This window comes from Nylanderia fulva, unplaced genomic scaffold, assembly GCF_048542155.1.
Source record: "Nylanderia fulva isolate GAGA-0341 unplaced genomic scaffold, ASM4854215v1 Scaffold3, whole genome shotgun sequence".
Taxonomy (NCBI): domain Eukaryota; kingdom Metazoa; phylum Arthropoda; class Insecta; order Hymenoptera; family Formicidae; genus Nylanderia; species Nylanderia fulva.
The window spans coordinates 4,738,184-4,764,488 of record NW_028190368.1 but is presented as its reverse complement, the minus strand read 5'-3'; the positions used below and the strand labels follow the sequence as shown (position 1 = coordinate 4,764,488).

General features: G+C 28.3%; 1 protein-coding gene and 1 long non-coding RNA gene across 3 annotated transcripts; both read right to left on the bottom strand.

The window, feature by feature from the left end:
• Positions 1–3,015: 3,015 nt before the first annotated feature.
• LOC146722572 (uncharacterized) lies at positions 3,016–7,208 on the bottom strand. Its single transcript, XR_014925077.1, has 3 exons — positions 7,065–7,208; positions 3,884–4,005; positions 3,016–3,650 (listed from the first exon to the last, which is right to left on the bottom strand). It is a non-coding gene; the product is annotated as an uncharacterized LOC146722572 (long non-coding RNA).
• A 15,408-nt stretch (positions 7,209–22,616) lies between these two features.
• Positions 22,617–25,621, bottom strand: LOC114928728 (cuticle protein 19-like). Of its 2 annotated transcripts, XM_029300018.2 has the most exons (3): positions 25,429–25,621; positions 24,675–24,915; positions 22,617–22,773 (listed from the first exon to the last, which is right to left on the bottom strand). In XM_029300018.2, the coding sequence occupies exons 1-3, from the start codon at positions 25,438–25,440 to the stop codon at positions 22,631–22,633; spliced, it is 396 nt and encodes a 131-aa protein (XP_029155851.2). In that variant the 5' UTR covers positions 25,441–25,621; the 3' UTR covers positions 22,617–22,630. The 2 variants fall into 2 exon arrangements, 1 of the variants encoding a protein (XP_029155851.2); XR_014925069.1 differs by lacking the exons at positions 24,675–24,915; positions 25,429–25,621 and adding an exon at positions 24,405–24,464 and having other exon boundaries at positions 22,715–22,773.
• Between the last annotated feature and the right edge of the window lie 684 nt (positions 25,622–26,305).

The window sequence follows — 26,305 nt, the reverse complement described above, 5'->3', positions numbered from 1 at the left end:
TGATCTGATAATTTATATATATAATTTAATTATCATTGCTTTCTTATAGAAGAAACGAATATATAAAATAATAAATAATTTATGATTGTCTAAGCCTTATAAAAATAGTTTAATATAATAATTTTATTATTAAAATTTTTATATTTCTATACATATTTTTTGTATAAAATGTTTTATTATAATATCAACGATAGATAATATTAAACCTGCCGGTAACTATTTCTGATGTTGATTTTTACCATTAAACGATTAAAATAAATGTTAGAATAATACGAATTCGTGTAATAAATAAAATTCGCAAATAATCAATTTTTGTAACATATATTTAATTTACAACTCACGATTATTCTCGACAAAAATTTCAAAAACATTTTTTTTAATATATAAATATGCTTTCGTCTTTTTTGGAAAAAAAATATTCCTATAACTTTCATGACTTCCGTTAATTAGTGCGTTGTGCTGTCACCAAATATTTTGTTGCGATTTCATTTCGGGCTTCGTTGTCATCAAAATTACGATGCAAACATAATGGATTTGTTTCGAAGAGTTACTCTTTGTATCCTTGAAATTCTCAAATAAACTCTTTTGTACAACGTAAAACCCGACTGTGCTTCATACCTTAAAGAAGCGTTTCAAATTTGCAATGCATCGTCGAGAATGCGCGCATTTGCTTGCGCATTTGGCACATACCGAGTAGTTCTGATCATAACCCGTGAAAGTTTGAAATGATATTAAACTTTATATTACTATGCACACTGAGGGAAGAGCTTTATGCATATTTTCTCGCGTTTACGTTGACTGTTTCGTGTTCACGTTATGACACTTTACGAGTGACATTATTTTGTCACACTTCGTGAAATTATTTTTTTAAGCAACTTATGTTTTGATTTTTTTACTATTAGCTAAATAAAATTAAATAAAAGTACGTTTAGAATTAATGGTGTTTTATTGATTTATCTGTAAATTAAGAATAATAAAAAATTTTTTTTAAATAATTGCGCATACATATAAAATGTTTTATATATTTAAAAATATTCAGGAATAAATCAATAAACAAAGAAAAAATATATGGAATTTTGAACTACAAGCTTTTTTAACTTTTTTAATTAATCATCTTTTTGATTCAGTAATTATATTGCTGTAAAAAATCAGTTACTTTTATATAAATTTTCAAAAATCGTGTAGAAAAAATTATTTTTTTTAAAGTAAAAAAAGTACTTTCTAAATATGTCTAAATCGAACCTATTTGAGACGAGCATCCGCCGATTTACATATGTACGTGTATAACAATGAATGAAACATATGCAGTTCTATTATATCGCATTTCACATGCTCTTCTTAGTGCAACATGTGTGTATATTGCACACTTTGTTGCGCCGCATTATTATTCTGCAATCGCGCATTGACAAACACGACACGGTTATCCAAGTTGATAAAGTACTCTATTTGAGTGAAATTATCGAGACCGTCCGGCCGAACATAGCGCGAGCGTAGTTTCATTATCGTTCAACGTCAGCGAATGTTTGAATTTGAAATATCAGCCACCTATGTTCGTACGTTTCGCAACTCCAACATTTTATCTTTTCTGATTTGCTCTTATCATAAAATTCGATATGATAGAATGAATGATCGAAATATTAAAGATTATACTTAAATAATTTACAATCTATTCGTTAAAATAAAATTAATTGTTCAGATTTCGAGTAAATTGTAAATTTATTTCTTCTTTATTTTCAGTTGATATATTATTGATTTATCAATATACACAGTAATATTAATATATGTATATTAGAAATATATATAGGAATAAGATATAAAACTAAATAAAAAAATACTAATTTAGGATTAAATAAAAAACATCTATTCTAAATATAAATATAAAACTTTTAATTCTTAGTAAAAAAATTTCAATAAAAATTTATTTGGAAATATTTTTAAGTAAAAACTTTATTGCGAAAAGATTTTATAGACATTTTCTAGTAAATTAATTTTTTCAAATTTATTTATTTATTTATTTAAGCTTTACAGATTAGGCATATTTTAAATGGATATAAGTACAAATTCCTTATTTTTGTCAACGAAAAATTATTTTAAATTTTAGTATAAATATACATATGTACTTTAGCACGGGAAATTATCAGATAAGTAGATAGAATGTAATAGAGATAATCAATGGAGATATATATACGTTATTTCTGTGTCAACAATTTTTCTGTATAGAATATTTAATATTTTTTATTTTATATAATTATAACAGGTTACAGCTATATTAAGATTTACAACAGTTTTATCTGGAATGGGAAAATTTTTTTGCTATTTATAAACTTCAAAGTATATTTATATAAATTTTGTGATATTTTTTTAAATTACTCTATTTTGAAATACATCAACAATTATGTAGTAGCATTTCATTGAACACAAACGCCAAAATTATAAATTATAAATTATAGTTATATGTAAACTAAGTTAAAATAATAATAAAATTCAGTATCTATACAATCATTTACATATCGTGAATCGTTTTAGTAGATGAAATGAGTGTAAGATGGCAGCATATGTAAAGAAAATATAGTTGATAAAAGAGTTAAATTGTACAATATAATAATTTAAGTTTTTTTGAAATTTTATTGTTTATTTCTTTAACATAAATAATATCTTTAATATTAATAATATCAGATAAATAAGTTAAATTGAATTGATTTCTTTACTATCTATACAATGTTCTATATTTTTTATCAATAATAATAAACATTTATTTATAATATATAAAACGTATGTTGTTCTATATAATAGTAAATTTAGTTCTAATAATGTTAATAATCTATTTTTACTTTTAATTTACATCTATATACATTACTAGTTAAATACGAGAGATCATAAAAATGGCTTTAATCACTTCCAAAAAACGTTTTAAACTTCAATAAAAAATAGGAATTAATTAATAGAACTTAATTAATTGAACAATAGAACAATAGGAAACAGAAAATCTTTAAGGAAGACAAAAACTCCTTGCGATTGAGATTAAATAACATTTTATAAATAAAGAAACAATATTACACAAATATTAACAATATAATGATTTTGTCACTGATAAAATATTATAACATAACTACATTAGATATATTCAAATATATGTCGATACACACACACACACACACACATATATGCAGTTGAGCAGATAACACATGCTATTTATACATTAAACATATTAAAAATAATTCATTACTTCGTGCGAGTTTACCAAACGTTAAGGTATAAAATGTTACAAAACGCATTAGCCTCGGTTATATTTCGCATTTGATCAAATTAGAATTTAGCAGAGTAGTCTGTTGGCGTGATTTCGTTAATAACGAGTTATAAAATTGGACCGACGAATTAATTATGAAATTCATACTAGTTCATGCGAATACTATTGTTAATTTATGCATATTTATTAAATGAATATGCGGATTAACGGAGGTGTACGGTAGTTCTATGATGAAAAGTTCGATAATTTTCAATTTATTTTCAATCTTGATATATGACAGAATGCTTATATTTAATAGTGTAATTTAAGGTGATTGCGGTCTACAATATTACCCGCATATATTAATAATATTTTATTGGTTGGTCATTGTTCATCAATAATCATTTGCGTAGAGCAGTACCTACTGTAAACAATTATTTTTATATATAAATATTTTGCATTATATATGCATATATTTTTATCATAAAATAATATGCCTTTAAATAATACAAATATTATAAATATAAGAATGTAATTTTATTTAAACAGATATACTAGAGAATTATTAATGGTATAAAATATTTAACACAAAACGATTTTATGCAATTTATAAAATAATACTGAATATATTTTCATAATATGCAGTAAAATACTTACTTATATAACACCGTAGGAATTAGGACAATCAGAACGAAGAACGTAGTGCAAACCATGACAAGCGATAAGATCATCGAATCGTTCATTGTAGTTTTTATTTCGTTTTGCGTTGTAATAATCTTCTGTTAAAAAGATGTAACACAAATAAGTATTAAAAAAATAACATAAAACAAGTAGATATACAAATAGACGCATATGTAAAAATATTGATTCTCAAAACAGCTACAATGTGCATGATAAATATTGTCTGTTTTAAGTAAATAATCATATAATTGTATATATGAAAATAATCTATTATAGGTTTTCTGAAAGACTCATTAAAATAGAATTTTGATGGTTTTCTGAAGTTTTAAAATGTTCTATTGTTGTTTAAAAGACTATACTGTATTAAGAAAAAGTTTTCTTCAATTTATCATTAATAATTTGATATTAAAATAAAATTTGTGAGTTTTTAAAAATATTTTATATAATATACAAGGTAAAATTTTATTGAAACCTTTGAAATAAAAATAATTCATATACGTGATTCGAAAATGCGGCTAATTAGTTTGCCACTTCATTCAATTCTACATCGATTTTGTGCAAACCAGTGAGACTGATTAGAATTCTCAACGGGCGTTTCGCAAGAAGGCGTTAATCCTTTAAGCAGTGATAACATAATGAAACTTTATAATCTAGTTTTGGATGCGTGTTCCCTCGAGCGCGACCTTCCTCTTCTATACCTCCTGTTCCCTTTTCACTCTTTTGTAGCCCCATCATAAAGCTCACTCTTTGTTCTATTCAACTGAATACGGAAAACCAAATAAAATAGAGAAATTTTTGTAGTACTTGGAATATGATAAATGATCAAAATATATAGAAACAAATATTTACCGTGATATTATCTAAAGCATAAAAATGTATTGAAACACTATTACAGAGAATCTTTTATATAAGCTTTGTTTTTCTTTTTCAGGTAATTATTCCGATCCGAAGACTCAGCGGGGAATTAATTAAAGGAAAGAAAGTTAAATCTTCTGCCGCCGAGTATTTAAATGGTCGCTTGTCCTGGCAAATCCTTTAAGTTACAAGGAAGGAAATAGTAAGTGGGGAAGGTGAAAAGCAGTTTCGTAAGTATTATAAACGAAATGAAAGATGAGAGTGCAGAGTACCTATTACACCGGTGTTATTTAACTCTTATGCAATCATGATACAGTACTGGAGGATTTGTACTAAGATATTAAATACATTTTTTAGCCACAGTTATATGTAGAATAGATAGTTTATTTTAAAATAAATTTTTTATATTGCTCGTTATAAATCATTCTGCTTTTTTTTGGAGATTAAGAGTTTGATTTTTTTTTAAATTATGTATATAGAGTTACATAAATTATACGTCGATGTATTGCTGACTAGAATACATTGATGTATTATAACAAATTTACTTAATTTAAAAAAATAAGACTATTATTTGACTTTAAGATAATTATATCATGATGATATAATAAAAAATATATACACAATGGTGTAAATTTACCTTGCAAAACTACATTTTTTATATTTTTACAGTTTTTTGTTGTTTAATATTTTTTTAGTAAAAATTTGAAGTTTTATCTTTCAAAGATAAAATGTTTTTTTTATCAATGTGCGTTTAAAATGTGTTTTTATACCTATCGCATCAAAACCTATAATATAGATATTATCGTTCACAGTTCAATAAATACGGATATACATATATACCTATACAATATGTGTATTTTGAATCATGTTTAATGTTATTGTATAGTATGACGTTTTAATGTTATGTAACAAGATCATTTTTTCTTTTTAAAATGAGTAATTATTATCATTAATATGTTTATTTTTTATAAAACAGAATTTATAAGTATTTTTAAAATATAATTATAGCTTGCATCTTTTTTTTCTATGTTCATTGATATTTTATGAAAAACATTGTTTTTATTATTATTATTATTATTTGTCCATAAAAAATTTTAGTTAACAAATGTGAAATGTATATTTATTTATTTGTTGCATAAATCTATACACAATTTTATTGATTATATATATTAAAAAATAAAATCTTTGCAGATCAACGAAATTAATCTTTTCAAATTAATGAATTTGAAAAGGTGATTCGTACGCATATAATTATCGTTGTAAACCGAAATTAATTAATGCTACGCATTAAAGAAAAAACTCGAAGTAAAATTAATTTTGCAATTGCATTGCGAAACTTGATCTACTTCCGTCTGTGTCTAATCTATACGCCTATTTAGTATAACTAATTGCCGACGCTTGAAATTCGTATCTAGTTGACTGAGGCAGGAGATCGAGGTTGTTCATGTCAGACAGGAAATCGAGCGACTTGTCTTTCGATCCTCATTAAAACTTTTGCCGACAGCATCGTCCTTCCGAGGAACTGCTTATTGTTTAACTTGGCTCGTTATCATTATTTGACCCGAAAATGCAATATCGGCCACGTGAACGGGTTAATCGCGCGACGACCGCGCGCATCGACTTTGCACCACGCCTGTCGCTAAACTTTACGACCTAACGCGAGAGAGAATACTTATGCAGTCGATGAAAATGTACAAACTTCCCTCTTAAGCGCACGCTCAATACCGAAAACTTAGACGAAATAACTACAAGCTCCCAATTTCGACCCTCCTTTGGAATCGCTAATCTCTCTTAACACCATCTGGTTCTTTGATTAATCATTTCTAAATGGATTCAATTTACATAAGCGTAAAATAAACTTTGAAATATTGTAAATTAACATTTTTACACATACACATACTATATATAATACCGTTTTTTTTTTATTGTTATCAAGAATTGATTTTATCAGTTATATAAAAGACATGAAGTAAGTAAAATTTATACTAACAATAATGTATACACATTGCGTGTGTATGAATTCTCTGATAATTATGTTGTAAATAAGTTTTTACATATGTAATGTAATATTTTTATTATATATACACATAAAATATTTTTTATGCAAGCTTAAAGATTAAATAACATTTTATATTTTCCGACATAAAATTGTTGAGCATGTTATCTTTCGTTGCATATTATAATAATTTAGAATATAAAATATGCACGACTATTCATAAAATTCACGGGATTTAATGGAAAAAGAGTTTACAGCGATAACCGAGTTTTACAGCTTGAATGTTAGAACTTGACGAGCACATACCTTTTTGGATACTTGCGCATAGCAGTGAGAGTAAAGGATGCTGAAGAGCAGTATCAGCAGCAGACCTCGCGAAAACATTTTTGTTGTCAACGCTGCGAATGACGGAGTATGGCGCAGTTTTACCTGCGTTGTAGTATTATCTACTTCAGCTGACTCATGGCAAAGATAACGCGTGCGATTGACGAATTGTTCGTCGGCCTTTATCGCTTGTATTACAATCCTCTATGCTTATCTTATCTGCCACATTGAACGTGTAACACCTATGTGTGCTCTAAGCACAGATGTGACCAATTGTGAATGTATGTATGTATGTACAGTGTTTAGGAAATTTGCAACTCTAACATATTTCATCTTTGTCCAAAAACTTTTCTTTACAGAATAAAATTAAGTATTTATTTATTATTAATAAAGTAAATAATAATTTTTAATATTATAATAAAGCTAATAATTAATTTAATAATTTTGTTAATAAACTTTATAATAATTATTAACAAATTATTGCACTAATTATTAAATAAATGAATTAGTAATAATTTATAATTTTTTAGAAGAGACTTATATTGATTTTCTTTATATTTTTTCTCTATTAATTTAAAAGATATATATGTTATTGTGCATATATGTTAAAAATAAAAATTGTATATATATATATATATATATATATATATATATATATACATATACATATTATAAAATGTAATCAACTAAAAAAATTAGACAAAATATAATTAAGATAAATTAAAACGATATAAACTTCAATGGCTTATTGATAAATCCGCTATTAGTGCGACTGCATAAAACGATTGATACGTGATTTTATATGCGCGTAAAAATTCATGCAAATATTATTTGAAGTCGAAGAACTTTACATTATAATCTCAATATTTGTACATGTAATTTATATGTTATAAATAATTAAAGATACCCAAAAATATTCTGAAAAGATCAAAAGGGATCAATGAATAATAGTACGCTTTTAATTGAGAGATTTAACGTGGACTTGATTGATGTTACAGAAAATATCATTTAATCATGTAAGAATCAACCATCAAAATCAATATTGATGGTGAGCTAGTGGTAAGAGATGCGAGACAATCGATATATTTGATAATCGATATTTGACGTTAAACCAATGCATCGTTTACACCGCTTATCAAACGTACTGTCGATTAAACGCGTATTTGATTCACGATCATCGCCGCATGCTCTCTTGTTTCTCGAAATACGGTTTACCTTATTAAATGTATTATAAAATAAATATCTGTAATGTATTTTATTGTAATATTGTTTATAACGGTTGTTAATGATCAAAATTTAAAATAAAAGTCAAACTAAAATATTTGTGTAGACAATAATATTTTATTTATAATTATATTATGCTTAAAATCTTTTAAACTTGTTTAAAGAGATTTGATATCAAAGATAAAACTAAAACCTTGGATTATCGAAGAGATAAGAGGTAAGAGAGATAGGAAACGAGACTTATATTGATTTTCTTTATATTTTTTCTCTATTAATTTAAAAGATATATATGTTATTGTGCATATATGTTAAAAATAAAAATTTTATATATATAAAATTTTATTAAAATCCTTGAACTGTGCTATTCCGAATTTCTGGAATATTGTAGGTGTGGATGGAACTTGCGGATTCAGAAAAAAAATTACGTACAAGGCTCTTGCATCAAGTAATAATAGAAATGATTCGCTAAAAGAAAAAAAAAAAATTTTCTCGCAATTTTGCTCTAATCCCATAAAAAAATGAAGTTTCTCGTAAGATTACTCGCTTATGTGCAGAAAAATAGACATTTGAAAGTAACTATAATTTGCATATATATATATAATTATTTAACAAATTATTGTTTCTTTAAAAAGTATGTATTTTTATAACAAAATAATTATAGAATTATATATACAATATATATATATATATATATATATATATATATATATATATAATTCTATAATTATTTTGTTATAAAAAGACACACTTTTTAAAGAAACAATAATATGTTAAATAATTTTATCTTTCTTATATCTTTTTCTGTTATTTTATACAAAGTGTTAATTAATTTTATTATGAATATAGTGTAATTTACTCATACTTGTATCTAATTGTAAGATAAATATTTAATTAATTTTTCTTTTGCAAAAATGTAGACATATGATATATATTTTGTATATATAAATTTTATATTTACAAATTAATATAATATTTTAATAAATAAAAAAATGTACAATATATGAATTATTGTTGATATTTATTATTAATATTTTAATAAATTAAATGTACCACGTAAATTGTATCTTATTCTAAAATTTTTTCTTTTTATTACTTTTATTTTGAAATATATAAGATTTTCAATAATTCTTTTTTTTTTATCTATTAATCTATTATAGATTTTATTTCCGTGTAATAAGAGACAGTTCTTAATTCAATTTATTAAACTAGCTTTAATTGATACTCGTTCAAGCCACGAGATTATCCGTTGAATATCGATTATATCGATGTAGCGCAAGCCCCTTTAGCTTTTGTAATCAATGCGGCGTTATACTGCAAGTGCCGCATCCTCGATGCGCCATTAAGAGCCGATGGTACTGACGTGGTTTAACGCTAACCCAGTTCAACTAAATTTTCTTTCTCAGTCTATATTATAGAATAGCACTATAATCCAGAAAGAGGAGAGAGAAGAGAGAGAGGAGGAGCAGGAACGCAACGAGTCGCTAACTTAGAGTTAGCTAACCCAGACTGTCGGCGTAACCGCGCCTAACAGTGTCTTTTAAGGTATTATGCATAGTTGATCGTATTAAGGGATGTTATATGGCCGCTGCGTCCACTCATGGTTCATGAAGGGGTTTTAACGCAAAATGACTCTGTATCCTGTTTAATTGTTTAGAGAAAGCACAGCCCCACGAGAAATTAATGATTGAGATAATGATTCAAAATTTAAATTCTTGCATGCTTTTTTAATAATTTATTTTTCCTTCGCAATCATATCATTGTAACATTACGTAGGAAAATATCAAATTGTCCAAAATATCAAAAACCAAAAATATCAAATATCAAAATATCAGTATAGAATATATTTTTATGTGCAATTTTTTTATTATAAATGCAGAATACTATAGAGGTAAAATCTAAAATAATTAAGTGTAAAATCTAAAATAATTGTGCTATTTTGAATTCTCACAGAAAAACGTGTTTGTAGACTTGTATTTAAAGCAAAAAGTGAGTGCTTTAAGGATTTTTATTGAATTTGTTATCATATACTCAGAAAATAAAGCTCATTCATATAACATTTTTTTTTAAATTTTGCTTCGTGCTTTATATTTTGCTCTAAAGTTTTCCTGCGCGAGATTTACGAGAATCCTTCTGCATATTAATGTGTAATTCTTTTTATATTACGAACGAGAATAAAAGAGCATAGAAATCATATAAGACGTAATACGGAAAACAAATCAGTCATTACGGACCATAGAGCAGAGACGGGTCACGATTTCAAATGGGAAGATATTAAAATTTTAGATGAGGAACGGTTGTTGAATGAAAGGTTAATGTCCGAAATGATATACATTAAAAAGAAATAAATCGTTTAAACAGGCAGACAGACACCGAAGATTTAGCTGACACATACATATTTATTATCGAGAATTTGTCGAAATTGTAGGGTGAATAAGTTATATTGAGTCACGCCAAACATATATATTGTTTGGATTTGACATATTACCTTTATATATTTGAGAGACGTCTCCGGGTTCAATGTACTTGTTGACAAATGTTGGTGATTTAATTTTGACATGTATCGAATATTCTCTTTATTTCTTCACTTTTCATCTCTACTTTTACTTTCAATACATTCTGAAAAATTTTTTATTTTATAACTTCATACTGTTATCACAATGTTGACTTGTTTTTCGTAATTTTATATACTATTTGTCGATATGACCTAAATTGTTTTTTTTTTGTAAATTTTTCGTGCTGAGGATAATTCCAAAAAAGTAGACCGAAACGTTTGCGATGAACGTATTAGTAATAAAAAAACTCTTGCAATCTCAAATCTTCGCTTTGCTTTGAAGACCTATCTGTTTTCCTTTCTTAAATCTTTTTATATTCTTCTCGCATATTTTCCAGCTAGAACATTAAAATTTTAGCAACATTTTAACACGTGCTTTATGTCTCTTCTCTTATTCTTATAAATGTTATGTAAAGTTGATTACGCGAAAGTATTAAAATTTGTTATTTTTTTTTCGTAATGTCAATTGATTATCTCGATATGTGCTGTATATTTCGTGTCGATGAAAATTCATTGAGCGAAGATTTTGTGATAATTCAAATATCGACATATTAAAGGACTTAATAGTGCGCAATTTTATTTGTTTGGTGCGCGAGTTTAACGTCATTGCTTTCGAAAATTGAAAAAAATTGTGATACATTACCTCTTGAGTTTACAATAATATTGAAAGGCTATTATTTGCAGGTTTTGCGTATTTTGATAGCTTTTTTAATATAAAGCGTACCAAGTTTATTCGTGGACATGTTGCTTTTATTGATTAAACGAGCAGTAGCCAAATTCCTTTGCGGCATGTTTTGGCTTTCTATTAATTAAAAATTAATTAGAATATTTAATAAAACAACTGAAGTACATATAAATGTTACGCGTATAGCATGCTCTATGTATGTTACTTTCACAAAATAATGGAGAATCGAAGAATTGCATGTAGATAAATAAGTGACTGGTGAGAAAAAGAATAGGTAGACAATATGAAAGACTATTTCCCTATGGATTCCTTACCCGGAAGGCATTTGCACGAGTAAAAATTAAATTAAGACATACAGAGATCCTAGGAAATACCTTATTTTCCTTTTTCTTCTTTTTCTCGTGATCTCGCCGGAAAATATTGTTATTTCGTGAAACGGATCGGGTCAGACTAGTGAAAAATACTGCAGTAAAATCATAAAAAGCACATACGCATTTGCTCGCAATAATAAAATTCTTCGAGTATTCTCGAAGGAAATTTATACATTACCATTAACTCTTCTTCAATTCATGAGATCTAGGAGATAATTGATTTCTGCATAGTATTTTTAGCGTAGTAAACATTTTTTAGAAACAGAGAGAAAGAGAGCACTAATGTCAACATTATAGAGAAGTTCAAAATTTCAAATATCAATATCTATTAATTTCCTATTCAAATTGTCTATATCATCTTGTAAGCAGAGATAGAGAGATCTATGTTTATTCTTTTCACATATTATTCTTCAAATTAAATATGTATTTTCCAATATAAAAATAAATTCTTTAAATTAAATATGTATTTTCTAATATATATATATATATTTGTTTAGCATGGTATAAAATATGTTAAAATATATCTTTTATAAATACACAATTTATTATTTTTAAGTTTTTAAAAAATAATGTATAACAAACCAATCAAAAGACTAGCATTGTTTTCAACATTAAAAAAGAATAATAACTTTTTTCTTTTAAATTTGAAAAAATTTTGTAAAAATATGCAATAGAGAGAGAAATACTTACTATTTAATAAGCTGATTAGTATGTCTTAAACATGGTAGAAATATTACGAATTTGCTATGTTAGTCACATATTGATTGCAACCGCGAATAATCAATGCGGCAAATTTCTCGAATGATTCGGTAATATTTCGAATAATTCGATGTGAATACGAAATCAATAATTGCTTTAATCGCAGTTGCAAACGGAATGCAATACACCGTCGTTGCTTGTAGTTCTGAGAGGAAGGGCATTTTTAAAAGGAAGCAAGCACTATCAGAATCTAACTCAAATGAACGGATTTGCAAGTTTAAATAGCCCCAAGGACAGTTTAAGGCGCTTTAGGAATTAAAATCTGTCCGTAAAGTAGCTTTAAAATTCTAAATCCGTGTTTTCAAAGCTGTTCAGATCTCACTTAACATAACGTATTTTATATTGTTCAAGCCATTTCGTTTGCGTATTATGCATTACAATATTTGCACAAATTTGCAAAATATTTATTTCGATATGTGAAATTGTGTTCATAATTGTAAACATATATTTACTTTTAACTGCATCATAAACATAAAAGATTTTCAACTGTTATAAATATTTTGTGTTTGTGTGATTTACAATTTAAAAAATTTATATAATATAAAATTGTCCACAACTGCGCGCATATAAGTTATAACTTATTTCATTTATTATAAATATATCTTGTACATTTAAATAACTGATTTTAAATTGCTTTAAGCTGATGTCAAAAGATCAAGTAATATAAATAACAACTAATTTTCCATTGCATTCGGATCGATATCTCATTATTTTGTCTTTTCTTGTTAGTGTTTTTCATATCCAAATCATCTTATTTTTTAAAGATGAGACACATAAGAGTTTTCAAGATAAATTTTAGCTGTGCTTTCTAAGTAAGACCAGGACAAATCGTAAAGTCTGTTGTAGATCATAGCACCGAAAAAGAAGCGAAATGTCAAGTTTTATGATATATAGTTTTCTGTTTAAAAGAAAACTAGTATATACTTACAGCGAGGAATTTTTCTCTATCACTATTCCCTTATCATTAATTTTTCAAAATATGTCACTTTATACCAAACTCGAAAATTTCAAGATATATTTCTTTAGTTGAACTTTTTTAAGATATCAAAAGATTGTTTGATTTGTATTTTCCATGTAATTACCTAATTACCTAATTAAAATAATTGTTCAATAAAAATAAACTTTATAATATCTTTCAATATTTTATGTTTATTGAAATATTATTCTTTATTTAATTCATTAAAGCAATATTTCCACGAACCTTTTGTTACCTTTCCATCGCTTATTCTATATTAAAAAAATCTTCTCAAAAGCATCTCAATTACTTATACGGATTAGATATAAAAATTACTTATTAGTATTAAAGTGCGAAGTTATGCGGCATTTAGTTCCTAATTTTTTTTGCGTTGTAGAGATTAGGATATTTCATGTTCACGAAAATAGATCTGTTATCGTCGCGCAGAAGAGCCAAGAGAGAGCAATCAATTTTTGTCGATGCGATGCAATCAGAACTCATAGAAACTCATTAATTCCTGGCGCATTACACTTGATCGATATTTCGTTTCCGTTCGGCGAGGTTATTCTCGCCGGAAGCTTCGTCCTCCGCGATTTCTCTTTCTTATCTTTGTGAGAAAATGAGCGATGTCCATTCGAGAGCTGTGCGGTTGAAAGCAACCAGTTTTCCTTCGGCCTGCAAATCGAATGGCGATCGTAGCGCGGCGGTCCTCTCAGACGCAGGATATTAAAGACAGATTAAGATCTTGGACTTCCGATTCCGCCATCCATCGAATAATCGTCGCTGTCGTACAGCCAGATCTTTTAATGCATCGGAACATCTGCTTTGAACGGAAGCTGTCATACTGTATGATAGAAGTAACACGTTGAAGCGTCATGTTCAATTTTGTGAAGCTTATTAACATCGACACAGTTATATGCTGAAATATATATAAAGTGTCTATTTTGTGACAGACAGCTCCTACTATTTTTTAAACTGATAACTTATACTTTTTTTAATCTTACAATTTTTTTTCAAAATCTGTTAAGGGTATGATTCTATTAATTATTCTATAATCTACTGATCAAATCTAATATCAAATAAAAATGTTTATTTTGACATATATGTATTAAAAACTTGTGATAAAATATTTAAAGCTATATAATTATAAAATAGTGAATAAAAAAATAACATTATATTTTTTAATTTAATGAAAGATATAGTTAATACGGATTATTTAAAAAAATAACAATTGTGTAGAAATTCTGCTTTTCTGAAATTCTTTTCATATTCATTTTTCTTATATCAATTAATTTTAATTTTGAAAAATAATTTCTGTTAATTACGAGTAAAACTTGCAATTTTATTTGTTGCGTGAAAAAGGACAACAGAAAGTAAAAGAGCACTGTCGTCGGATTTACGATAAATCGTAATAAAATACATCAGCTTGACACGTTCAACATGCGATAATACTACAAACAAAAGCGACGAACGATAAAATGCAAATTTCGTGAGCGCGCAGAACGAAAACGTTGCCGTCGCCGAACATAAATAATTTTAATCGCCGTTTTTATACGTCGGTGCGTTTTAGTGCGCATTTGCGCACGCGCTTTGCATATAGTGTCAAATTAAATCTTTCTTGCCGCGATATAAATATTTTCGATAGTTAATAAGCCCGCGAAATCTTCGCGGGCAGTAGCGCGATTACGTTTACATAACTAACTGATCATTTTATATTGTGTTTCTTAATCATGTTTCTACAATTTAAGAAGTATGCAATTTAAAATAGCAGTCTTTCTACTAGTCAGTTTATAAACTTTAATTTAATGTATATAGTTTTCATTCATTCCAGCAAACATTAAAACACGCCGAAAACTTTTAATTGCTTTTTGGGAAGGAAAAGGTTCCGGCTATGCCAGCTGCTGTAAACATAAGATAAAGTATTCTGTAATTAGGAGTTTTACGAGACTAGCAAATCGCCGACGTTTACTGAACTAAGATAAAGAATGTAAAATAGGTTGCCCGATTTTGACTAATTTGCAATAAACATTTGATTATTCTTCGGGAAAAGTGTCTCGTAATAGTTAACAATTTATTCTGATGACGACAAGCAAGTATAATTATGGCGTTCAACATAAACTAGTAATGAAGAAGTAATTACTCATAAAATTGCGAATGTACGAGTATGCAAGATCAACTTTAAAAGAAAGGAACTTAAGAAGATAGAACAGCTCACGTTTTATCAAAAATTTAAACCTTTTAGATTTTAAATATTCTAATATTTCTGTTACATATAAATATAAATATATTGGTGTTATTTTTTACATTTTTTCTAGTTAAAGGTTGTAGTACAAATTTACATAACTATTCACAATAATTTTAATATATATGCCAAAAAATTTAATTTTATTAGAATACAATGCATCTTGACTAAATAACAATTTTATTAAATATATGTATACATATATTAGAACACAACAATATAAACAAATATACATATGTACACGCACATGAAGATAATAAATTATTTTATTTGATAATTGTGCTTTGATTTTGATAATTTGTTGTTGCAAATTTTTACGATGTTCTTTTTGAAAAATTTCCTTTAAAATAATAAATACAATGGAGAAAATAGGGAGGTCAAGTAAAAAAAGTTGGTAAGGACTCTGTCCCTTTTATGGCGGCATTAGAGGAAAAATCAACAGCTATGTTAGCACGCCTGGCCTTCTTTACGGCGATTTGTTTCACTTTGCGGGCTGGCTTCCACTCTCGTTCTACTTCCGAGTCTCTTTCGGTCTTCGTTTAATCTTCTCGAGTCAAGTCGGATCCCACCATTAGTTCGCATAGTCTATGTACTTTTCATTCGGATCCACATTTTACTGGCGACCCGATACGGAGTTCGAGCCGAAGGGATAAATGATCGACCAAGTTTCTTATGATAGGCGACGAAACTATTTTGTGTAATGTCCAAAACTGTCTGTATTTATTGCTTTTCTTCTTGTTTGGCAAAAACTATGAAAAAAATCGACATATATTATTAAACTCTTAAACTCTTAAGATATGTTCCTCTTCAGCAATTAAATGATTTTCTATTTTCTTTTGTATTTTATAAATATATTTTTTATTTCATATATGTACAATATATTATGTATAAATGGATTTTAATTATATTTTATAAATAAATTTTTCTTCGACAAAAAAGTCATAGAAGAAACTTAAACTAAGTGTTTGACAAGTTTCTCTATAAATTATTATAAAAAGACATTACATATATATATTGCTAAATTTAATTCAAAGTAGAAAATTTATTATTTTCACAGTTGACGTAAATTCATAGTTGTTTTGTGATTAAGAAGTTCAATGGAACTTCAAACTGAAAATTAAATCTTAGGTGTAGTCGTGTTCGAAGAAAAGTGCGACCACAGATACAAATCAGGTTTATAAATGTCTGAAGAAGTTTCATACAATATTTGTGCGTGTATATGTATATTTACATGACACGATTGATCGCGAAGAAGGATTGGAACGTCTGCGCGCACACATGCACATATATCAGTCCGTCGCGTAAACAATTCCAGTAAACAATCCTTACGTTCCAGAAGTAATTTTCGAAAGTGGAGTTTCTTCCTGTTCTCGCGCTGCATTTCCTTTGCGTAAACGTCGCAAAGAGTACAATTCATCGGCGATACAATATCGGCGATGAGTAAATTTCATTTTGATGTCAACTTTCGCGCGTTTTGACCTACAAATCGATCCAATTGTAAGGTCGAGGTGAACTTCCAAACTTCTTTCTGAGTAATCTAAAAACACATTCGTTATCACAGCATTTTAAAATAAACTAATAATAAGTTATCGAATTTTATACATATATGTATACATACATATAATGCAAATCACGTTTACACGTTTTATCGTCCGAACATATGCATATCACTTAATTAATTAAATTAATTTATAAATATCTACAGAGAAACAAATAAAAGAGAATGAAACTAATAATTTTGAAACTGCCAAGCGGCAATGTTATAAATAATACCATATATCGGAAAGTGAAATGGAGTGTTGAATACTATCTTCCCTGTGCGTATTCGTGTATAATATGTTAATTTAAAATGATTGGGATATATATAAAATATTGATTTTTATTTAAAGCTATTATAATTAATGTCGATACATAATGTAGAAACATGTTATTATACTATAATGTTTTTATTTGTAAATTAGCCTTGGTAAAAGATTATCAAGAAATATGTTATCCCATTTATCTCGGATACAATAGGCTAAAGACAGTTTGCTAATAGGCTGCTGTATTGTTTAAAATCTTATTTAATACTTTAATAATTTATTATTAGTATACAATTTTTATTTTATAATTATAATATTAAAAAAATATTATACTAATTTATAATTTAATGCAAACTATTTTAATAACAAAAAAAATGATTTAATATTAAGTTTTAGCTATAAAAAAATGTGTTTAATATTCGTTTTTATAAGAAATTTTGTTCTATCTTCTTCAGGAAGAATATCAACACGAAAGAATAGGAGAGGAAAAAGTAAACTGAAATAGTTTTTTTTTTGCAGTGATGTAAAGACAGTTAAGATAACATTTAAAATACCTGTGCAACGTTTTCTTATGGAGCAGCGCATCGCGAAAACTTTAAATAAAGATTTATCTTCCGTATAGTCGACCAGCCTCGAAGCGAAAAAGGACTCGAAGAACGCAGTAGCGTGGAAGTTCTGGCGTGCGGAAACTTCCCGTTCGCACGGGAATTTCGTTTACTAACGTAATTTGCGGTTACTAGTGAAGAGGCCCGTGACTTTCGGCTGTTCGCGTTTATGTGTAATGCGATCACGATTCGAGAATGCGATGGTATTCGAGAAAAAGGAAGGGAAGTATAATTGATACATACCGGAGATGCATCTTAGCGTGACTTTTACGGCAAAGCATGAGGTAGAGAACCGTGCGACACTTTACGTAAGTCAGTATTTATATTCATCGAGTTTCCATTCATTCTCTGACAAAACATTGAAATTATAAAGAAGAATCTGCGATACTTTCTTTGTCCGAGTTGGAATATTTCATAAGAATGGTGAATTAACAACACACAGTTAGTTTGTAGCGTATTAAATAACTGACAAGTTATATCTCGTTTTTTTCCCAGTTTATTCTCAGATAGAAATAATTCTGATACCAATAATAAATATTATAACAGCATCTGTAATTTTTTGTCGCATTCACATATTTGTGAAAATTATTATAATTTAATTATTATATAATAAAATGATCAATGCCTGCATTTTCTTTCTTTTATAGTTACATTCTATGTTAGAAAACAACAGTTATTAGAACAGATAAGTAAGAATAGCATACTTAATTGAAAACTTTTAAAATTTTAAATAACTTTATATTTAAAATCAACTTACATAATGACATTTACTAATCGTTATTTTATGTTTCTTATACATTGTAGTAAATATTGCCTTACAAAATGTAAATGCAAATGCGTTTTAATTTAAACAAAAAAATATTACAAGAATTGCTCTTAAAATTTAATAAAATACCTTGAAATATTTTTGAAAAATGTTTTCATTTGACGTTTCTCTCTGAAAATGTCATTCATACATTATACTATAATATGTGTACAAGAATATAAATATATTACATACAATATTTCGGATACCTTACATCATTTTGAATAAAAGAAATTATAAGTATGAATATTTAATACTTCGTACTGAAAAAGAGCTGCGGTAATCTTCAAACTTCTTCGATAAAATGTTTCTTTCGTCGTATTATCCCTTTTCTTTTCCCTATACAACGTGCGGTAACATTGTTATTTTTTATAGCTCCGGATCTTGTAACCTCGCTATAACTCAACTCCGGAAACATCATAAAGCAGGTAGGAGTTACTCTTCGTAACCGTCGCGATGCTCGTCGCGTTGAATAACGCCATTTAACTTTCGCGATTCAGTAATCGGACGGAGACGCATTTATGAATATAAAACGTGCGCGTGTACTTTCTCTCCAAGGGACTGGAAATTACACGGCTTTTCTACAGCGCGAGCGAGTTTTCGGATTTAAATACCCATTACATGGAAACTTGCGAACGGCGAAATTTATAAAAAAATACTGAATAAGTAGCTCTGCCAGTTCTATCGGTTTTTCAACGTTATACTAATCAAGGTTAATTATGAAAGTAATACTGCTACTGTTATAATAAAACATCTAATCTCTCTGCATTTTTAACGCACCTGTTATTATTGTATACCCTTTTCTTCTAATACACATTTTTATATTTTTAACACTTTGTATTATCAACTTTTTTAACATATTTACTTATATCATGCTATTCTATACGCACTGAATTTATGTAATCTATCTATAGGAATCACGAGTATTCAAGTTTTTAAAGTCTGTACGTGATCCATCAGTGAATCACGTTGCAAAGCTATTATTTTAATTAATACAAACTGAACACATTTATAAGTAATGGCCTGAATAGACAACTACTGCATGGAAGTCGACGTGTTAATTTCCATATCGTTGACATATTCTTCCGTTCTACGTTACTTTTACATTACTTCATATTTGCCACACATTTAATCACGTGTACGTTAAAACAATATTTATACGCTGCGTATGTGCATTGAAATAAGAACGAGAAAAAATATTAAATATTAAAATATTGTATTAAGAACAAGGAGAGATGATGTCAAAACTAAACGAATTACAAATATAAAAATTCGACTGCAATATTGACACAACAGTGTTCATTTATACTATCGATCCAGCGTTTGAAAGTAGAGGTTTAGGTCATTCTGATTGTAGAATGCGGAATAAGGAATCTCGATATAAAGAGTTGCGATAACAAGTTTTTCCACTAGTCTTATTGCTACATCCACACTTTGCATTATTCTGTTAATTACATAATTCCGAATAATTAAATATCTCCCTGAAGGTCTCATATAATAATCTTTTTTTTTTTTCAAGAAAACTATTCTGTGTAATAATAATAATAAATAATCGACGCAATCGCAAGTGAAAATAGCTCATCATAAGTTTGTCAGGATATTGTACGGCCATTGACATACGCAATAGAGATATATGTGTCGATTACAGACTATTGTATCGAAATGCAATTAAGCTTGTCTCACTAGCTCGGAATTCAATTTATGATGTTTAACACAGGATACCGTCAATTAACGAGATATACTATGTGTCAAGCTTAGCAAGTTTACTATTTTCTATGATATTGTACATACATGTTACTGAAAGTGCGTTATCAGGTGTTTATCACGTGACTCTTCCCAGTCGTGTTTAGTGATTTATCGTTCGAGCGGTCGTGCGCACCGAATGTAAATTACATGTGGAGACATCGAAAATTGAATATCGACATGTACGGACCTTTATTGTATTTTGAAAAGATGCGATCTATAAGCTTTATATATGTGAGATAAAATTATGCGAGACACATTATACACGTAATGTATTTTCCCGAACACAGTACATATATTCGTGCATACATATACGCTATATTTTTCAAGATATTTTGATATATTTTTGCATATTGTATAAACAATTGTTGAAAATGTTATAATATTATTTATTTCTTAACATTCTGCGGATATAATTTTATCCAAAAAAGAAAAGGATGATTAATTAATATTAAATAATAACGTTTGTGAGATGTGTTTTTCTCTTATTGTTAGATAAAGATATTACATTATACAATAGTTAATTAATAGTTATAAAATGTAGAAACAACAATAGCTCAAGCAAATTGCCACTTTAAAAATACATTATATTTTTTTAGAACTTTTAGCTATTTTCGCATATTGGTTTTTTTATTGCAGTTATGAATTTCTGAGAATAGAAAATAATTTGGAGCAAATACCATGTAGTGTGCATAAGCCATGTTATAAATTCAATTTCGAGTATTATGTCTATTTGCCAAATGCCTATTTGCGATATGCTTTCATTGTGGTACGTTGCAATCATTTACGAGTAGCGCTCGAGTTATATGAGCGTTGAAACAAGTAAGCTGAAATGGTTGTATCTCTCAAAGTTTCTTCCTGTTCTGTTCCATTAAATTAATAATTATTTATAATTTGATAGAATTAACTAGATTTATAAATTATAAAAGTTTTTAATTACATAAATAATAAAAATCTTATATTTATAGAAACTCCGAAACTCTATTAATATATCTCATGCTTTCGACACATTTACCATATATATGCAAATGAACACAATAGACCAATAATTATTTTTTAACAAATATCATCAGTAAACATATTCAATTTTTAAAATATATGTTTGCTGATGATATTTATTAAAAAATAATTATTGGTCTATTGTGTGTTAATTTGCATTCGAAAGCATAAGATATATTAATAGAGTTTCGGAGTTTCTATAAATATAAGATTTTTATTATTTATGTAATTGAAAACTTTTATAATTTATAAATCTAGTTAATTCTATCAAAACAGTATTGCATATTGTTTTAATGAAATATTGTCTAACAATAATGTAGAGCTCAGGTTTTATAATCAGAGGGAATCTAATATAGAATATTATAAATACAGGAAATAAATTATGCATTTTTGTAAAAAAAAAATTGTTTCTTTGAAAAACTTTAAACAGTTTCATCTAGAAATTGAATCATAATAATAAGAATTCAATATTGTCGGCTACAATTGGCTAAATTTCCTCGGAAGAAATAATTATTTCTTCCAAAGAAGAATTTAATTCAATAATTGTGCGACTGATCAACTTTCGCAACAACTTCAAAGCGATATTGAATGGCAATTTATGACAATGACGCTATCGTGAAAATAGCCGTGAATCTTCATTAAAAAAGATGGAAACGAAAAATTAAAATACTTTATTATTCTTTAAAAAAATGGAACATATAAATGTAAGATGTTTAACGATTATATTAAATAAAATGAATATAATACAATTAAGTTTACTCAGAATACAAAAAGCAAAGTTTGGCAGATAGTATTCAATTGTACAGACTAATAATCATCGTGATCATGATGATCGCGTCGATGGCTGTTGTACACTTGAGCATGAAATCCGTCGTCTCCCGCCTGATACTTCACTGTTCTGATATTGCCATCTGGTTCCTTCACAGTATATTCCCCGAACACTTCTGGGCCTGCAAAATGTCGACGTATAAGTTATTTGTCTCGCGCTACTTCACGCGAAGTTGGTATATTTGAGACACGCGTTATCGTTCTTTTTTATGGAGACGAATTGAGATTTATGCGAGTACAATACGGAAACATAAAACATTTCTTACACACTCTTATCAAAAATCTATAATTACATCTCGCTAATGTTTTTTTCACACGATTATATAAATTTAAAATATTTTCATTTGAAAAAAATAAAAAAATCTTACAGAGAAAAAGAGAGGAAAAAGTGAAACAATTATCTGGATAAATGTATTATTGAGAAATGCAAAATGTATTAATAATATATTTCAAGATTATTTCTTTGAATATTTTATTTTATGTTTTATTAAAAAAGTTAAAATAATCAATAACAATAGTTATATTATATAATATTCTTCTTCTTTTGATTCTTTATCTTTTATACTTTATGTTTTATTTGTGTTTCATTTTACGTAAATATTATATTTAATACAATTAATATTTAAATGTAGAAATATGTATATTTCTCTCATAAAACATTAAATCACTGTAATTATTTAAACAAGGTTTATTCATAAAGTGTAATAATTGATAAATTACAATTTAATGTATTTATGTTCATTTAACCACCATCGAATTGTGGATTTCTACTCTATCAAAATATTAATTCTTTATAATCTGTTACGTGATAGTTGCGGCAAATTTAAAAAATGCACATTAATTAAACTTAAATTAAAATTTCGATTTGATAAAATGCAAGAGAATTTGTTTATATATATATATAATCTTAGTTATTTTATTTAATATTTCCGCGAGAGAGGGTGGGAACAGTACATTCTCTCGTAATTGCTCAGAGATTCTAATATTAATAGCTGCTATCTAACAATAAGCTTTATATGTTTATAAATTTCTCAACCAATGCGCGTCTGCCTTTGAAGACAGGAATACTAAAGCATGGTTTTTTGCAGCACTTTTATCGTTCCTAACTTTTCTCTCGACGCGTTGATACGAAATCTCTCGCTCCATTTAAAACTTGACGACGCTCGATGATCTCGTTTTGTATAAAAAAGAGCCGTGCTTTGTAGAAATATTATTACAAAATTATATCAGTGAAAAACTGAATCACTAAAAACGATATTTGCTTTTGCATTACGAAAATTTTTGTCTTACCTTTACAAAATTTATTCATAAAATAATAAGTTCATTTTGCGATTTTTATAATGAGATATACGGATTAAAAGATGAAGGAGAGAGTGTGGAGATTAATTAATGGAAATTTTTAAGTATTTATCAATAAATGCGATTGAAATAAATTAAAAAGAAAATTCAAGCAATTTTTTAAATTTTAATTTAAATACATATTTGCAAGAAAAATTTATATAATACTTTTTTATTTGGAACATAAAATATTGAAATAAAAAAGAAAATTAAATCATATTTCGAGAACAATTTCATAATTTTTTTTTTTTAATAACATCGGAATATTGAAATTTTTAATTAAAATAAAACCACGTCCAAGTTTTCTTATTTCTTGAAAAAAATCGTTTCTAAAATTGCATACATTACTAATAAAATATTGTTAACATCGCTCGACGAGTGATAAAGCGCATGTAAGTCAAGTTAAAAGAATTACCGTGTCGCGGCTTTCCATTGAGTATTCTAAGAGCAACATTATAAAATTGCTCAAGCAAAGGTCACGTTGCCACTTTTATTCGCACAATCAGTCTGTCCTACGTTCACCTCGGTACATTTGTCAGCTTTTTCTCCCTCGGAGCATGGCATCGCGATTCCGCGTACGTAAGTAGGTTATTCTTATTCTTCCCGCTCGCGATACATACGAGAAGACGAGAAGGATCCTCCTAAAGCAGAGGAGATTAATCTCCATTCAAACTGCGTATCTTACCGTTCCTATGCTCCTTTTGACCGTGATAATCGCCTGTATGGTGGTCCTCGACCCCGTACGAAAAGGCATAATGGGGATGAGCGACGTAGTCCTCATGGTGATGTCCGTGATCGTCGTTCCAGCTGACTTCGTGCTCGTCGCCCATCACTGGCCCGTGAAAATGTTGGAAGGAGTGTGCATATCCGTCCGGTTTTGCATTAATCAAAAGCAAGCTCGAAAGCACCAATATGGATAGAACGAGCTTAACAATAGATACGTTAACTCAATTAATCAAATTCCTTTTCATTAAGCGAATATTAGCATTGAAATATAGAATGGAATTCAAACGTGTTAGGGTATAAGGATACGTTAAAATAACAAAAAAGCTAAAACAAAAAAAATAAAACAACTTGAATGAACAGAATCTATAATAAAATTTAGTTATGAAAATGTAATGGAATGTGGTTGTAGCTGACAAAATATATAATACAAACTTCCTTTTGAAACTCTTATTTACTTGTATCAAATAATTGTTCAATTATATCCTTCGTAAAGTTTTGTAAATAAAGTAAAAGCGTAAAAATTCTCTAATAGCATTTTAGACATATGATATAAGAACGAAAAGATAAAAATTGCATGCTTCAATTTAATCGCAACGTTAAACAATGAAACGATCAAAATATACTAATACAAGTAATTGCTTCTGTACGAAGTAGTGTTAAAGTTGACGAGTGGTTCAGGATTGATCGGGGTATAACACGCGATATACACTCACTTCGGAAATCATGGCGTTAATTAGCGTTCGTGTCCTCCTTTGCGCAAAGGCCTAATCGATCCGCGTGACCTGCGATCGTCCCAAAAACTGCGCGATTCGGCCGGTGCCATTGTTCCTTTTATAGGTTTGCTTTTCACAAGTTTCCCCTTTGCTTAATTCTTCTTTGGATTCATGCCCGAGGGAGTTCAGCTAAGCGCTCCCGCGAACGTTGCAAAACACAATTATTCAACCGGTCCAGCCGGCACAAAAAGTGTCGCGGTGCTCGTTCGAGCGCATTAGCCAATCTCGGACTAATGGAGCCCGCTCGTTGCGGAAGGAGAGCGAAAAAATGGATCGCCGGACCCGTTCGTTTCTTTCGTTCCTCGGCGACGCGCGCGTATCGATCAGGATGGCCGCGATCGATAGCATCGAACTCCGTCACGCCATGCGACAACGCTCACGTCACGATGCTGGATTTTCTTCCGGTGCGCCGAAAAACATTACCTCCCACGGTCCATTTCTCTTAATGCGTTCTTCCTTACGCAAGTTTCTCGTTTGATATATCCGGGAATCGAATCGACGTAGATGACGTAGCGGCAGAGAAGACCGGGACAAAGAAGTCGAGCAGCATCACTTTTATGTCAGATCAATTGGAAGTGCTTGTTGTACTTTGACAGCAAGAACTATATATTTACGTCGACGATATAAATAAGATAACATTTCATCGAATAATAATTAATGTGATTGAAAGAAATAAATATTGTAGGCCAATTTAACGAGCAAAATTTACATAAGATATAAAGATTTATTAATAATTAAATTCTCATTCCATTAGAGAAACAATTCATAAGGGTTCAAAAAGACAGAAACGATTGTCCCAAGAATTTTAATGTTATTT